Here is a 16,569-nt window from a genome sequence, read left to right as displayed (position 1 = left end):
TGCGCCATTGCACTCCAGCCTGAGCAACAAGAGCGAAACTCCATCTGAAAAAAAAAAAAAACAGTGAGGCTTGTATTAGTCTCTTCTCACACTGCTATAAAGAATATTACCAGAGACTGGGGAAAGGAAAGAGGTTTGACTCACAGTTCTGCAGGCTTAACAGGAACCATGGCTGGGAGGCCTCAGGAAACTTAGAATCATGGTGAAAGGCAAAGGGGGAGCAGGCATCTTCTTCACAAGTCGGCAGGAGGGAGTGTGTACAAGAACAAGGAAGTACCACACTTTAAAACCATCAGGTCTCGTGAGAACTGTCATGAGAACAGTGTGGGGGGAACCACCCCCATGATCTGATCACCTCCCACGTGGTCTCTCCCCTGACATGTGGGTATTACAATTGAGAAGGTATTACAATTGAGAGGGTATTACAATTTGAGAAGAGATTTGGGGTGGGGACACAGAGCCAAACCATATTATTTCAGTCTTTGCCCCTCCAGGATCTCTTGTCCTCACATTTCAAAACAATCATGCCTTCCCAACCATCCCCCAAAGTCTTAACCCATTCCAGCATTAACTCAAAAGTCCCAAGTCCAAAGTCTCATCTGAGACAAGTCCCTTCCACCTATAAGCCTATAAAATCAAAAGCAAGTTAGTTACTTCCAAGATACAATGGGGATACAGGCATTGGGCAAATGTTCCCATTCCAAATGGGAGAAATTGTCCAAAACAAAGGGGCTGCAGACCCCATTAAAGTCTGAAATTCAGCCGGGCAGTCATTAAATTTTAAAGCTCCAAAATAATCTCCTTTGACTCTGTGTTTCACATCCAGGGCACGCTGATGCAAGGGGTGGGATCCCATAGCCTTGGGCAGCTCCTTCATGGACTGGCATTGAGTGCCTGTGGCTTTTCTGGGTACATGGTGCAAGCTATTGGTGGATCTACCCTTCTGGGGTCTGGAGAACAGTGGTCTGCTCCTCACAGCTCCACTAGGCAGCGCCCTGGTGCAGACTCTGTGTGGGGGCCCCAACCCCACATTTCCCCTTTGCATGGCCCTAGCACAGGTTCTCCATGAGGGCTCCACCCCTGCAGCAGACTTCTGCCTGGGCATCCAGGCATTTCCATATGTTCTCTGCAATCTAGACAGAGATTCAATTCTTGACTTCTGTGCACCTGCAGGCCCAACACCTTATGGAAGCTGCCAAGGCTTGGGGCTGGAACCCTCTGAAGCAATGGCCCAAGCTGTACCTTAGGCCCTTTTAGCTTTTTCCTCCTAAGCCTCTGAGTCTGTGATGAGAGGGGCTGTCACCAAGATTTCTGACATGCCCTGACGACATTTTCTCTGTTTTCTTGGTAATTAGCAGCCAGCTTGAATTTCTTCCCAGAAAATGGTTTTTTCTTTTCCATGCCATTGTCAGGTTACACATTTCCCAAACTTTTATTCTCTGCTTATTAGCTTTTAAACATTAAGTCCCAATTTCAAATGATCTGTTTCTGAATACATAAAACTGAATGCTTTCAGAATAACCCAGGTCACGTCTTGAATGCTTTGCTGCTTAGAAATTTCTTCTGCCAGATACCCTAAATCATCTCTGTCAAGTTCAAAGTTCCACAGATCTCTAGGGCAGGGGCAGAATGCTGCCAGTCTCTTTGCTAAAGCATAGCATGAGTGACCTTTACTTCAGTTCCCAATAAGTTCTTCGTCTCCATCTGAGACCACTTCAGCCTGGACTTCTTTGTTCACCTCACTATCAGCATTTTGGTCAAAACAATTCAACAAGTCTCTAGGAAGCTCCAGACTTTCCTACATCTTTCTGTTTTCTTCTGAGCCCTCCAAACTGTTCCAACCTCTGCCTGCTACCCAGTTCCAAAGTCGCTTCCACATTTTCAAGTATCTTTATAGAAGTACCCCACTCTCTGTGATATCAATTTACTATATATATTAGTCCATTTCACACTGCTATAAAGAATACTACCTGAGACTGGGTATATAAAGGAAAGTGGTTTAATTGACTCACAGCTCCACAGGCTTAACAGGAAGCATAGTGAGGAGGGCTTAGGAAACTTACAATTATGGTGGAAGGCGAAGGGGAAGCAGGCACCTTCTTCACAAGGTGGCAGGAGGGAATGTCTGCGAGAATGAGGAAGTGCCATACTTTAAAACCGTCAGCTCTTGTGAGAACTCGCTAACTATCAGGAGAACAGCATGAGGGAATCATCCCCATGATCCATTGACCTCCCAGCTCATCCCTCTGCTGACATGTGGGGATTACAATTTGACATGAGATTTGTGTAGGGACACAGAGCCAAACTATATCAAGGCTGTTTCTCTTTCTTGTTATCATGTGTTCACTCCATCTTATTTATTTATTTGAGACAGAGTTTTGCTCTTATTGCCCAGGCTGGAGTGCAATGGTGCAATCTCGGCTCACCGCAACCCCCACCCCCCAGGTTCAAGCGATTCTCCTGCCTCAGCCTCCCAAGTAGCTGGGAATACAGACATGTGCCACCCCGCTCGGCTAATTTTGTGTTTTTAGTAGAAATGGAGTTTCACTATATTGGTCAGGCTGGTCTCAAACTCCTGACCTCAGGTGATCCACCCACCTCAGCCTCCCAAAGTGCTGGGATTACAGGTGTGAGCCATTGCGCCTGGCCTCACTCCAGCTTGTCTTAAAGCAAATCCCGGGCATCATATTATTTTATAAATTATAGACTCTTAATTTTTTTCAAAGCATAGCTACAGTAGTATAATCGCCCTAAATTTTTTTAAACAAGTCGTTAATGTCAAGTATTTAGTCTGTGTTCAAATTTTCCTAATTTTCTTTGGATCAGAATCCACAAAGTCTTTCCATTGCCTTTGTTTGAAAAGTCTCTAGTCTTTTACTCTGTAGGTTCTCTGTGGTTCTTTTCCTTGCAAATTTTTTTGGCAGACTACCTATTGGTGGTGGTGTAAATTTGCATCAAGAAGCATCAATTCTGGTTGTCTCTTTTTTTCTGGTGCTAGTGGCTATTGATCCTTGCTTAGATCCATTAATTTATTTAGGGTTTCAAAACTATTCTATTCCTTAATGTATTGTACTACTTCTATAAAGAGAAACTTTATCTCATAACGTTGGTTACCCAGAGAGAGAGTTGACAGATCCCTAGCATGCTCCAAAATGACCAATAAACATGTGAAAATAAACTCAGAAATTTGAACATATTTGTGGTTCAGTCCATTAGAGTGGGGTATTTTTTTTCCCTACAGTTTTATGGAGGTGTAATTAAAATTCATTTTAACTGCAATTCAGTGGTTTTTAGTATGTTCATAGAGTTGTACAAACATCACTACAATGTAAATTTAGGTTGTTTTCATCAACTCCAAAAGAAACCTGGACCGAGTAGCAGTCATCCCCCATGACTCCTGACACTGCCTCACCTTCAACCTTAGGCAGCCACTAATCTACTTTCTGTGCCTATGGATTTTCCTGTTCTGGACATTTCATATAAATTGAATCATAACATATGTGATCTTTAGTGACTGGCTTCTTTTATTTAGCATAATGTTTTTAATATTCATGCATGGCTCACATCTGTAATCTTGGCGCTTTAGGAGGCCGAGACCGGTGGATCGTTTGAGGCCAGGAGCTCGACACCAGCCTGGCCAACATGGCCTAACCCCGTCTCTACTAAAAATACAAAAATCAGCTGGGCGTGATGGTGCACACCTGTAATCCCAGCTACTCAGGAGGCTGAGGCATGAGAATCACTTGAACCTGGGAGGTGGAGGTTGCAGTAAGCCAAGATTATGCCACTGAACTCCAGCCCAGGTGACAAAGTGAGACTCTGTCTCAAAAAAATAAATAAATAAAATTCATATGTGTTGTATCGTGTGGTTATTTTTATTGCTTGTCCGCTGTTTGGCTAATTGGAGTTTTTTTTTCATGATAGCTCCTGAGTTCATTTTATTCAACCTGAGATGTCTTTGATAGCTTTTTAAAATCTGGTATGACAGTATGTCTAGAGGCTTACCTTGTACATTTTCTGCCCCTGGCTAGGAAATAGCTCTCTCTCCGAGAAGCCTTTTAGTGGGAAATGGTATTTGGAGAACATAATCTGAGTGCTTAAGGAGCTTATTACTAGTGAGTTAGTCATTGTTTCTAGGCCTTTTCTGTGACTAGAGCTAGGAAATAAGTTGTGTTTTTTCATTTAAAAAAATCATGAGTTCATGCTATACTTAAACATGGAATCATAGGACCCAAGGATTTTTCTTTGATTTTATATTTCACTCTTCTTTTCTCCCACGCTGAAAATCCCAGTTCTCAACAGCACCATGGTTGCTCATTTTCTTTTTCCTGCAATGTATACACAACAGTCTTAGAATTACAATTCCAGCACTACCCCAACAATATGATTACTAAGGAAGATAACAATTTTTGTTCACTGAGGATGTAGAATCAAGCGACTAAATTTTGTAGTTGCATTGACCAGTTCCTTGCTGTAGGATTATGCTGCCACCTAGTTTCTCAGATTCATGTGTTTCATTTTGCTTTCATTTTACATCATCTTTGACTTTTTTAAAAAGTCCAAGTCTTGCAGAATTATTTGGGTCATCTAGGCTTATTGCTTAAAATAAATATTATATGTAATTGTGATTATGTTGGTTTTTTTAGAATATGGCTTATGAAGCATAGTGTGAGTAAGACAAAAGAGAATGGTTCTGTGCTTATTAGAGTGTGTGAAGTGTGCCTCCTCCTTTATATCTAAAGAAGAAAAGGTTTCTCAGCTCCTGTTACCCTGTGAGAAGATGAGTCCACTATTACCACGTCTTCAGCTTTTTAAAGAGAAGCTAGAACTTTGTTTTTATGTGATTCTCCAGATTGTTTAGCGTTCACAGCTTTTGTCTGTTTTTTATTCTTTGTTTGGGATACGGTCTCAGTCACCTAGGCTGGAGTGCAGTGGTGTGATCATAGGTCACTGCAACCTCAAACTCCTGGGCTCAAGCATTCCCTCTGCCTTAGCCTCTGGAGTAGCTAGGACTACACCACCAGGCCCCCTTAATTTTTAATTTTTTTTCCTTTTTTTTTTTTTGAGAGATGGGGTCTTGCTATGTTAACCACGCTGGTCTTGAACTCCTGGCCTCAAGGGACCCTCTCACCACCTTGGCCTCCCAAATTACTAGAATCACAGGTGTGAGCCACAGTGCCCAGCCCACGACTTTGTTTATTTTTTATTTTTTAATTTTACTTACTATTTTTTTTTTTTTTTTTTTTTTTTTGAGACAGAGCTTCACTCTTGTTGCCTAGGCTGGAGTGCAATGGCGTGATCTCGGTTCACTGCAACCTCTGCCTCCCGGTCCTGGTTCAAGCAGTTCTCCTGCCTCAGCCTCCTGAGTAGCTGGGATTACAGGCACGCACCACCATGCCCAGCTAATTTTCGTATTTTTAGTAAAGACAGGGTTTCACCATGTTGGCCAGGCTGGTCTCAAACTCCTGACCTCGTGATCCGCTCGCCTCGGCCTCCCAAAGTGCTGGCATTACAGGCATGAGCCACCGCACCCAGCCCACGACTTTATTTAAAAACCATTGTATACTTTCGTTTACAGGCAGGATTCAGCTTGCAGCCTGTAGTATGTAATCTTTGCCTCAGAGTCTTTATGGTGAAAGGTAGGCATTAATAGGCCTACTGTTGCAAGTTCCCTCTCTGAGTGATAATGTTAAGCACAGTTATGGAAGAGCCCCATGATTCCAAGGGCCTCTTAGTGGAGGATTAGCTTTGGAAATTTGAAAAAGACCAACAAAAATCAACTGTGAAGACCATAGTATCCAGTTTTTCAACTAATTTAACAAGGTGTAACTTCAGAAAGTTACCAGAAGCCCACAAAATAATTTGAATACACTTGATTTTCAGATAACTGTAGTAAAATGTTTCCACTAAACACAAAAATCATTTGGCAGGAGCTAGATAAATAAAAATCATGGCTTGGCATGGTGGCTGGTGCCTATAATCTCACCACTTTGGGAGGCCAAGGTAGGAGGATCACTTGAGCTCAGGAGTTCAAGACCAGCCTGGGCAATTCAGTGGGACCCTGTCTTAAAAAAAAAAAAAAAAAAACAAATTAGCTGGGTGTTGTGATGCACACTTACAGTTCTAGCCATTTGGAAAGCTGAAGTGGGATTGCTTGAGCCTGGAAGGTCAAGGCTGCAATGTGCCTTGATTGTGCCACTGTACTCCAACCTGGGCAACAGAGTGAGACACTAACTCAAAAAAATATATAATAAAATAATATAAAAATCATATTTATTTGTACCATGGAGTGCCTTTATTTGTGTTCTTAAAGTTCAGGTGTGTAATTCATTGCTATTGGGTACTTTATCAGTGGCTTAAATGCCTTGAAGAATATTGATGAGTATTTTAGGATGGTATATCAAGAAGTTTCAGAAATTTTAATATATATTTTAACTACCATGTAAGAATTGTCACCAATTCTTGTTTGGTGAACAAACATCAATAGTATGAAGTTTGGTACTTGTAGTCAATCATGTTGATAACTTTTTTTAATGTACTCAAATTCTAAAATTTACGATCTGAGTGTCATAGAGGCCTATGCATTTTGAACAAGGCTAACAGTCCTTTTGGGGGTAGTCTTGTGATTTTATTTTATTTTTTTTTTTGGACACAGAGTCTCACTCGTCTCCCAGGCTGGAGTGCAGTGGCACAATCTTGGCTCACTGCAAACTCTGTCTCCCGGGTTCAAGTGATTCTTGTGCCTCAGCCTCCCAAGTAACTGGGATTACAGGCACGTGCCACCACACCTGGCTAATTGTAGTATTTTTAGTAGAAGTGGGGCTTCACCAGGTTGGCCAGGCTGGTCCCAAATTCCTGACTTCATGTAATCTGTCCGCCCCAGCGTCCCAAAGTGCTGGGATTACAGGCGTGAGCCACCACAGCCTCTTGTGAACTTTTGTTTCCTGAAATACTAGGGTAAGCCTTATTTTGTAACTGATTATCAGTTACCTTGTAGGCAACTGTATCTTTCTGTTCATTCACTTTGCTTTTTTTTTTTTTTTTGAGACAGAGTCTTGGTCTGCCGCCCAGGCTGGAGTGCAGTGGCCGGCTCTCAGCTCACTGCAAGCTCCGCCTCCCGGGTTCACGCCATTCTCCTGTCTCAGCCTCCCGAGTAGCTGGGACTACAGGCGCCCGCCTCGTCGCCTGGCTAGTTTTTTGTATTTTTTTTTTTTTTTAGTAGAGACGGGGTTTCACCGTATTAGCCAGGATGGTCTCGATCTCCTGACCTCATGATCCGCCCGTCTCGGCCTCCCAAAGTGCTGGGATTACAGGCTTGAGCCACCGCGCCCGGCCCACTTTGCTTTTAAAAAAAAAAAAAGACAGGGTCTCACTGTGTTGTCCAGGCTGGTCTTGAACTCCTGGACTCAAGTGATTCTCCCACCTTGGCCTCCCAAAGTGCTAGGATTACAGATGTGAGTCAGCATGCCTGGCCCACTTTGCTTTTAATTATGGTGCTGCTCTTCAGCTTATGAACCTTTTTTGATGTGCCTCTACCTAGCAATTTGATCAGAGATGCCAGGTTTTTTCTGTCTGCATATGAGTTTAAGGACAATTTCCCTTCTAGTTTTTATGCCTTTTAGAATAGATTTAACAGGAATTGTATTTTGCATTTTTCTTTACTAGAAGAATGCAGTGGGATAAATTAGGTAATTCATGCTAGTATTTCTAGGTAGAAGGATAATACAGATATATGCTCATAGGCTGTTTATCAAAAAGAGCTTGTCCTTTTGAATTACACAGTCCCGGATTTCAGCCTGCCTCCAACACCATTGTTAGGTGAACATGAACAGTTTCTTTTGACTTTCACTTCAAGTTGCCTTATCTGTAGATGGCAAGGTTATAAGGATGAAACTGCGTTGAGTGCCTAGGCCAGTACTAAGGTGAAATAAGTTTTCGGGTGACTGCTTTCTTTCTTGTGCTTCCTTCTTTACCTTAGATGGGTTTATCTTTGTCTTTTATGTGACTTTTTTTTCGAATTTTTATTTTATTATTATTTTTTATTTTTAGAAACAGGGTCTTACTTTGTTGCCCAGGCTCTGGAGTGCAGTGGCGTGATCATAGCTTACGGCTGCATCACACTGCTGGGCTCAAGGGACCCTCCTGCCTCTGCTTCCTTAGTAGCTGGGACTACAGGCACATGCCGAGACTGGCTAACCATTTTTTTTTTTTTTTCTTTTTTCTTTTGTAGAGACGGAGTCTTGCCATCTGGCCCAGGCTGGGCTCAAGCATTCCTCCTGCCTTGGTCTCCCAAAGTGCTGGGATTACAGGCATGGGGCCACCGTGCCAAGCCTATGTGGCATTTCTTAATACTATTGGTGTATCAAACTAATAGTTTTAGCTCATGTGTTGGTGTTTCATTTTCATGTATATTTCGTGTATATGTATGTGCATATATATATGGTAGAGTTTGGAATATAGTCACCTGAGGATCAGGGTTGAATTATATTTATTCGTATGTAACAGCTGATAAACTTAGGCACTCAAATTTTTATTTTGATATTGTTAGACCCTGGCTGCAGCTTAAGATTTCTGAGTTGAGAAACTTAGACTACTTGTGAGTATGTCTCAGAAGTTAAGTTCAGATAAAATTAGATATGTAAAGGATTATGTCAATTTGCAAAAGAAAAAAAATCTTTCAGGAAAAATATATATGGAAAAGGTAGTGGGAGAAATTTAGCATTTATTGAGTTCCATTGTGTGTAGGTGCTAGAACTTAAAATAGCGTCTTGTTAAATCTTTGCATCAGATCTAAGTAAGTGTGATAACTCTAGAAGGGGTACAGAGATGACTGGAACACAATCCTTTCCTTCAAGGGATTTAGGATTTCTTAAGGGAAATAAGTGTACAAGCATGATTTTCTTCAGTCTTCTGTAACAGAGTACCAAAAACTGGGTGGCTAAACGACAGAAACTTATTGTCTGACTGGCTAGAAGTCTAAAAGGTATGAAGAGGGTTCATTCCTTCTGAGGGCTGTGAGGGAGAATCTGTTTCAGGCCTCTTTCTTGCCTTGTAGATGGCCATCTTTTCCCTGTGTCTCTTCACATCGTCTTCCCTCTGTATGTGTGTGTCTCTCGACATCCAGATTTCCTCTTTTTAAAAGGACACTAGTCATATTGGATTCGGGCTTATCCTGATAACCTCATCTTAACTTGATTACCTCTGTGAAGACCCACCTAAATAATGTCACAATCCCAGTTATTGGATTCCAGCATGTTGGACTCCAAAATATCTTTCTAGGAGGGGCACAATGCAGCCTCTAACACAGGCCTCAGAAGGTAGTTCGCTGCATTAGGAGATCTTAACCATTCCCCACTCCCAAGACAGAAAACACTAAAGTTTATATGTAAGTAAACTAAAGTTTCAAAGGTGCTTTTTCCAGTCGGCTTTTAGTCTCTCTCTCTCTCTTTAATTTTTAGGTTTTTTTGTTATGTAAGAGATGGAAATCTCACTGTGTTGCTCAGGCTGGCCTTGAACTCCTGGGCTTAAGTGATCTTCCACCTTAGCCTCCTGAGTAGCTGGGACTACAGGTGTGTGCCACCACGCCCAGCTTTAATCCATCTTTTAGAGCCATAACTAAATCATTTCTAAGACCCCAAACATACCATCTTTTTTTTTCTTTTTTGAGACAGAGTCTTGCTCAGTCGCCCAGACTGGAGTGCGGTGGCGCGATCTCGGCTTACTGCAAGCTGCGCCTCCCGGGTTCACGCCATTCTCCTGCCTCAACCTCCTGAGTAGCTGGGACTACAGGCGCCCGCCACTACGCCCGGCTAGTATTTTTTTTTTTTTTTTTTTTTTTGTATTTTTAGTAGAGACAGGGTTTCACTGTGTTAGTCAGGATGGTCTCGATCTCCTGACCTCGTGATCCGCCCATCTCGGCCTCCCAAAATGTTGGGATTACAGGCATGAGCCACTGTGCCCGGCCACATACCATCTTTAAATCAGTTCCTCTTCCTGAATTTCCATTTTCTGAAACCACCATTTTGAATCATTGTAGATAAACTCCAGCATCGTTCACCTCCTTACTCAAATGTCACAACACTACTTAAAATAGCAAGAGCACACTGTCCCCTTGCCCTACTTAATTTTTCTCTATAGCTCTCTTCATAGCCCGACATTGTATAGCATGTATCTCCTGGAGAGACTGAGATAGGACTTTGCTGTCCCAACTTTTGTTGTTCACCAACTAAAACTCAAGAACCAGATAGGTTCAGATAAATTAGTGCTATTTTTTGTCACTTCATGCTAGAATGTAAACGCAATGAAGGCAGGGACCCTATACTTGCTCACAGCTGCATTCTCAGTGCCTAGAAAAAAGTACCTGGGATATCTACAGACACTCAGTAAAACTAAGTTGAATAAATGAACAAATACTTGTTTGTTTCTTTTATTTTCTACCTACAATGCTAAAATTTATGGTCAGGCACTGTATTAATCACAGGATTAACATATCCTCACAAATGCCCTATGAGGTAGGCATCATTTCTGCTTTCATTTTGCACATAAGGCAAGAGGCACAGAGAGCTTCTTACACTAACAGTTTGGAGCTCTGGTACAAACTATGGAGCCAGGATCAAACTCAAGTCTCCTGACTCCAGAGACCTTTGCTGTAACTATTACCTCTGCAGTGGTCCCCAACATCTCTGCTTTCTGGTTCCCCTACATTTTACAAACCTCCTTACCAAAGGAATCTTTTTTTTTTTTTTTTTTTTTCCCGAGATGGAGTCTTGTTCTGTCACCCAGGCTGGAATGTAGTGGTGGTGCAATCCCAGCTCACTGCAAACTCCGCCTCCCGGGTTCAAGCGATTATCCTACCTCAGCCTCCCAGGTCAGGCTTAACTCGAACTCCTGACCTCAAGTGATACACCCGCCTCGGCTTCCCAAAGCTCTGGGATTACAGGCATGAGCCACCGCACCCAGCCCCAAAAGAATCTTTCTAAAGCATTTCTTTTGTAGGGCCACCCTAATGGCTCCACTTCCTTCCATGTAAAGTGCTTCAATGCTTGACATTTAAGGCTCTTCACAGTCTAGTTCTGTTGGGGGCAGAGGTGTAATGGACTTTAACTGAAGAATGAATAATAACTAAAGACGAAAGAGAAATACCTTGTATACATCCCTGTTCTAGGCATTTAGGATACGCCATTGAACAAAAAAAGGCTGTCCTCATGAAGCTTACATTCTGGGAGTGTCTGGAGGAAGACAATAAAATGTCAAGTGCTGAAGAAAAGTAGCAGGGTAAGGGGAATGGCAGAGGGCATGTGGCAAAGACTGCTGTTTCATATAGGAAAGTCAAGGAAGTTCTCTGAAAGGGTGCCACTTTAGCACAGACCTAAGAAGATATGTATAGAGAGATGGGTTGGAGGGGGCAATGAAGAGACAGATCATGTTAGGTCTTGCAGGCCATTGTGAAAAAAAATCTGTTTGGAGTGTGGTGGTTGCCTAACTGTGCTTCATTAAAGATCACCAGTGTTTTGTTTTGTTTTGTTTTGTTTTGTTTTGTTTTGTTTTGTTTGTGAGATGGAGTCTCGCTCTGTCGTCAGGCTGGAGTGCAGTGGTGCGATCCCGGCTCACTGCAACTTCCACCTCCTGGGTTCAAGTGATTCTTCTGCCTCAGCCTCCTGAGTAGCTGGGACTACAGGCACGCGCCAACATGCCCAGCTAATTTTTATATTTTTAGTAGAGATGGGGTTTCACCATGTTCGCCAGGCTGGTCTTGAACTCATGACCTCAGGTGATCTGCTTGCCTCGGCCTCCCAAAGTGCTGGGATTACAGGCGTGAGCCACCGTGTCCGGTGTTTGTGTAGAATTTGTTGACGTTTTTGTTTTGTTTTGGAAAATGTGAACTGGAGTTTAGAAGGCTTTAATATGAACTGGAGGTCAAAGGGCTTTAAGAGGGAGGTTTTAGGGAAAACAGATAAGAAGGCATGCTTGACACTGGAAGAACCTGGCAATATGATAAATTAACTTTTTTGAGATGGAGTCTTGTTCTGTTGCCCAAGCTGGAGTGCAATATCATGATCTTGGCTCACTGCCACCTCCACCTCCTGGGTTCAAGTGATTCTTCTGCCTCTACCTCCCAAGTTCAAGTGATTCTTTTGCCTCAGCCTTCCAAGTAGCTGGGATCACAGATGCCTGCCACCATGCCTGGCTAATTTTTGTGATTAAATTAGCTTGTAAAAAATATAGTAATACATAGTTAAAAAATAATTTCTTTATTTCAGTAGTTTTTGGAGTACAGGTGGTTTTTAGTTACATGAAAGAGTTTTTTATTGGTGATTTCTGAGATTTTAGTGCACCTGTCACCTGAGCAGTCAGTATACACTTAACCCAATATGTAGTCTTTTATCCCTAACCCCCCCATCTTCTCCCCAGCCTTAAGTCACCAGAGTCCATTATATCATCCTGTGTAAGTCCTCATAGCTTAGCTCCCACTTATAGGTAAGAACATACAGTATCTGCTTTTCTCCATTCCTGATTTACTTCGCTTAGAATAATGGCCTCTAGCTCTATCCAAGTTGCTGCAAAAGACATTTCATTCCTTTTCATGGCAGAGTGGTATTCCATGGGGTATAGATGCCACATTTTCTTTATCTGTTCTTTGATTGATGGGTACTTAGGTTGGTTCCGTATCTTTGGAATTGAGAATTGTGCTGCCATAAATACTTTAAAAGTCCATTGCATAGATACATATTCAAATATAATAAACATTCATAATGCAATGTATTGATCAAGAGGCTTGAGTAGATGATCCTTTTAGCAATTACTGGTTTTACCTTATATGAACAAATTGGTAATCAAATTTAAATAAACAGATATAGGTGACTTTGCAGCTAATAAATATATTCTACTCACCTCTTGTTGGACATTTAGGTTTCTAATTTGTTGCAATAGAATACACAGTGGAAGCTACAGGCTGGGTGCGGTAGCTCATGCCTGTAATCTCAGCAATTTGGTAGGCCAAGGCTGGAGAATCACTTGGGCCCAGGAGTTTGAGACTTGTCTGGGTAACATAGTGAGATCACATCTCTAAAAAATTTAAAAGTTAGCCAGGCGTGGTGGTGCACGCCTATAGTCCCAGCTACTTGGGACTGAGGTGGGAGGATCACTTGAACTGAGGAGGACAAGGCTGGAGGGAGCCATGATAGCACCACTGCGCTGCAGCCTGGGCAGCAGAGCAAGACCCTGTCTCAAAAATAAATGCATGAATTAATGAATTAATTAAATAAATGCTACACAGCCCTCTGTCTCACACCTTTTCCCTAGACATAGGCCTGCTTCCTAAAATAACTACTTTTACCCATTGCTTTTTGTTTATTTTATTAATAGTTGGATAGACGTCACGTCTCCAGCATACTTACTGCTATTCCTTGATTCATCAGCTTTAGCTATTACCATAAATTCTTTCTATGATTGAGGAAGATATAGTTCACTTGTTCTCTCTCTTCCTCTCAATAAAGCACTGTATTTGGACCTAGTTATCTAACAGCTTTATTGAGACATAATTTGTATGCCATAAATTCACCCATCTAGGCCAGGTGTGGTGGCTCACGCCTGTAATCCCAGCACTTTGGGAGGCTGAGGCAGGCGGATCACAAGGTCAGGAGATCCAGACCATCCTGGCTAGCACGGTGAAACCCTGTCTCTACTAAAAATACAAAAAATTAGCCGGGCGTGGTGGCGGGCGCCTGTAGTCCCAGCTACTGGAGCTTGCAGTGAGCCAAGATTATACCACTGCACTCCAGCCTGGGTGACAGAGTGAGACTCCGTCTCAAACACACACACACACACACACACACACAATTCACCCATCTAGTGCACAGTTCCATTGTTTTAATATAGTCAGAATTGTTATAGCTCACCATGATCTAAATTTAGAGCATTTTTATTCTCCTGTAAGAAAACTCCAAACCTGGCCGGGCGCGGTGGCTCAAGCCTGTAATCCCAGCACTTTGGGAGGCCGAGACGGGCGGATCACGAGGTCAGGAGATCGAGACCATCCTGGTCTACACGGTGAAACCCCGTCTCTACTAAAAAAATACAAAAAACTAGCCGGGCGAGATGGCGGGCGCCTGTAGTCCCAGCTACTCGGGAGGCTGAGGCAGGAGAATGGCGTGAACCCGGGAGGCGGAGGTTGCAGTGAGCTGAGATCCGGCCACTGCACTCCAGCCTGGGCGACAGAGCGAGACTCCGTCTCAAAAAAAAAAAAAAAAAGAAAACTCCAAACCCATTAATAGTAACTCACCATTACTCCCTTTACTCACCCTGGCAACTGCTAATATACTTTCTGTCTCAGTGGATTTCCCTTTTCTGGACATTTCATGTAAATAAAATCTTATGATTATGTGGTCTTTTGTAGCTGGCTTCTCTTAGTATAATGTTTTCAAGGTTCATTCATCTTGTTAAAGCAGGTATCAGCACATCATTTCTTTTTATGTATAGATATGTGAATTTTGTTTTGTTTTGTGGATACTCAGCAGTTGGTGGACATTGGATTATTTCTACTGTTTGGCTATTAATGAATAATGCTATATTTGTATATTCCACCCTGCCCCCAGGAATCAGTCAGCATTTTACTTTATGGTAAAAAATTCATAATAAGTTCCTGCATTTCCAAGTTAACCAGATCCCATTCAGGTTAACACTACTGGTAACAAAATCATACAGCTATGCATTGTGAACATCCATGTACAACTTTTTGTGTGGATACATGTTTTCATATCTTGGTATATACCTAGAAGTGGAATTGCTGGGTCATATGGTAATTCTAACATTTAGCATTTTGAGGAATTAACAAACTTTTCCAAAGTGGTTGTGCCATTTGACATTCCCACCAGCAATGTGTAAGGGTTCCAGTTTTTTTTCACTTCTTCACCAACGCTTGTTATTGTCTATTTTGATTACTTTATAACTTTAATATACCTTGAGTAGGAAAACTTCAAACTGTTTTGTCTGCTCTCACACCACAACAATGAACACAGACTCCTGTGCCAAATGTGTGAGGCTTTCTTCCCCGCCATACACCACGCAATCAGTTCTGCAGCAGATACCAGCTAGATGTCCTCTGATTCAATTCAGTTGTGACAGTGTCTTCCTGGAGACCCCACGGATTGAGGGCTCACTCCTCAAGACTGCCCTTCCCTCATTTCCAATGCCAGTTGCAAGCCCAGGTTGTTTTACCTGTGCTTCTGATCAGCTGGCTATAAATTGGATTTCCCGTGACACCTCCTTGGGTTGAATTAATTTGCTAGAGGAGCTCACAGAACTCAGGGCAACATGTTTACTGGTTTTTTTTTTTTAAATGAAGGATATTACAAAGGATAGAGATGAACAGATGCATAGGGCCTAAGAGAGCTTCCATGCCCTCTCTGGGTGCACCACCCTCTGGGAATCTCTACTTATTCAGCTGTCTGGAAGCTCTCCATACCTCATCCTCTTGGGCCTTTCATGGAGACTTCATTGGATAGACATGAACAAAGCATGGACAACTGTGTAGAAATGTGATTGGACTTCCTCTTTTACCAAGGACCCGCCAACATGGGCCACGTTCGCACCAAAACCGTGAAGAAGGCGGCCCAGGTCATCATAGAGAAGTACTACATGCGCCTGGACAACGACTTCCACACGAACAAGCGCGTGTGCGAGGAGATCGCCATTATCCCCAGCAAGAAGCTCCACAACAAAATAGTAGGCTATGTCACCCATCTGATGAAGCGGATTCAGAGAGGCCCTGTAAGAGGTATCTCCATCAAGCTGCAGGAAGAGGAGAGAGAAAGGAGAGACAATTATGTTCCTGAGGTCTCAGCCCTGGATCAGGAGATAATTGAAGTAGATCCTGACACTAAGGAAATGCTGAAGCTTTTGGACTTCGGCAGTCTGTCCAACCTGCAGGTCACTCAGCCTACAGTTGGGATGAATTTCAAAACGCCTTGGGGACCTGTTTGAATTTTTTCTGCAGTGCTATATTATTTTCAATAAATCTGGGACAACAAAAAAAAAAAAGAAATGTGATTGGACAAAAAGAGTACGACCTAATAGACTGAGTATAGAAACCCAGCAGGGCCTGTCTGTTCAGATTCTTGGCCTCTCTGTGCATCATTCCTTCCCCCAAGGTATGGGGCAGGACCTCTGAAATGAGCATCTTATGAATCAGAATCAGATAAGGTAGGTCAGATAATTTCTTTATGGAAAGGCACGGGAGGATTACATTACTTCAGTGGGAAGAAAAAGGAGCAGGTGAAAGAGGGCAGGAGGTCTGTTTTCTGAGGCCTGCTTTTGAGACCTGAAGAACCCCAACGTTATAACAAAAAGACTGATGAGGGCTGTGGGAGTTATGAGCCAGGAACTGTGAATGAACACACACACACACACACACACACACACACACACACACACACACACACACAAGCATATGCCTCAACTTTTCTTTTTGGTTTCATCAACTGTAGGCACTTTAACTTTGTAACATGAGAATATTGGTGGACTTTTCTTTCTTTCCCAGCTGCCCCCTAAATTCTGCCTTTACACTCTTTA

General features: G+C 42.5%; 2 protein-coding genes across 4 annotated transcripts in view; both read left to right on the top strand.

The window, feature by feature from the left end:
• Nucleotides 1-16,569, top strand: part of SRPK1 (SRSF protein kinase 1) — a 93,959-nt gene that overhangs the window by 11,305 nt on the left and 66,085 nt on the right. The gene's annotated exons all lie outside the window — the stretch shown is intronic.
• Nucleotides 10,998-16,038, top strand: LOC115896850 (40S ribosomal protein S17-like). Its single transcript, XM_030928423.1, has 2 exons — nt 10,998-11,274; nt 15,344-16,038. The coding sequence occupies exon 2, from the start codon at nt 15,574-15,576 to the stop codon at nt 15,979-15,981; it is 408 nt and encodes a 135-aa protein (XP_030784283.1). The 5' UTR covers nt 10,998-11,274; nt 15,344-15,573; the 3' UTR covers nt 15,982-16,038.

This window comes from Rhinopithecus roxellana, chromosome 4, assembly GCF_007565055.1.
Source record: "Rhinopithecus roxellana isolate Shanxi Qingling chromosome 4, ASM756505v1, whole genome shotgun sequence".
Taxonomy (NCBI): Eukaryota; Metazoa; Chordata; class Mammalia; order Primates; family Cercopithecidae; genus Rhinopithecus; species Rhinopithecus roxellana.
This window is presented reverse-complemented; position numbering and strand designations above follow the sequence as displayed.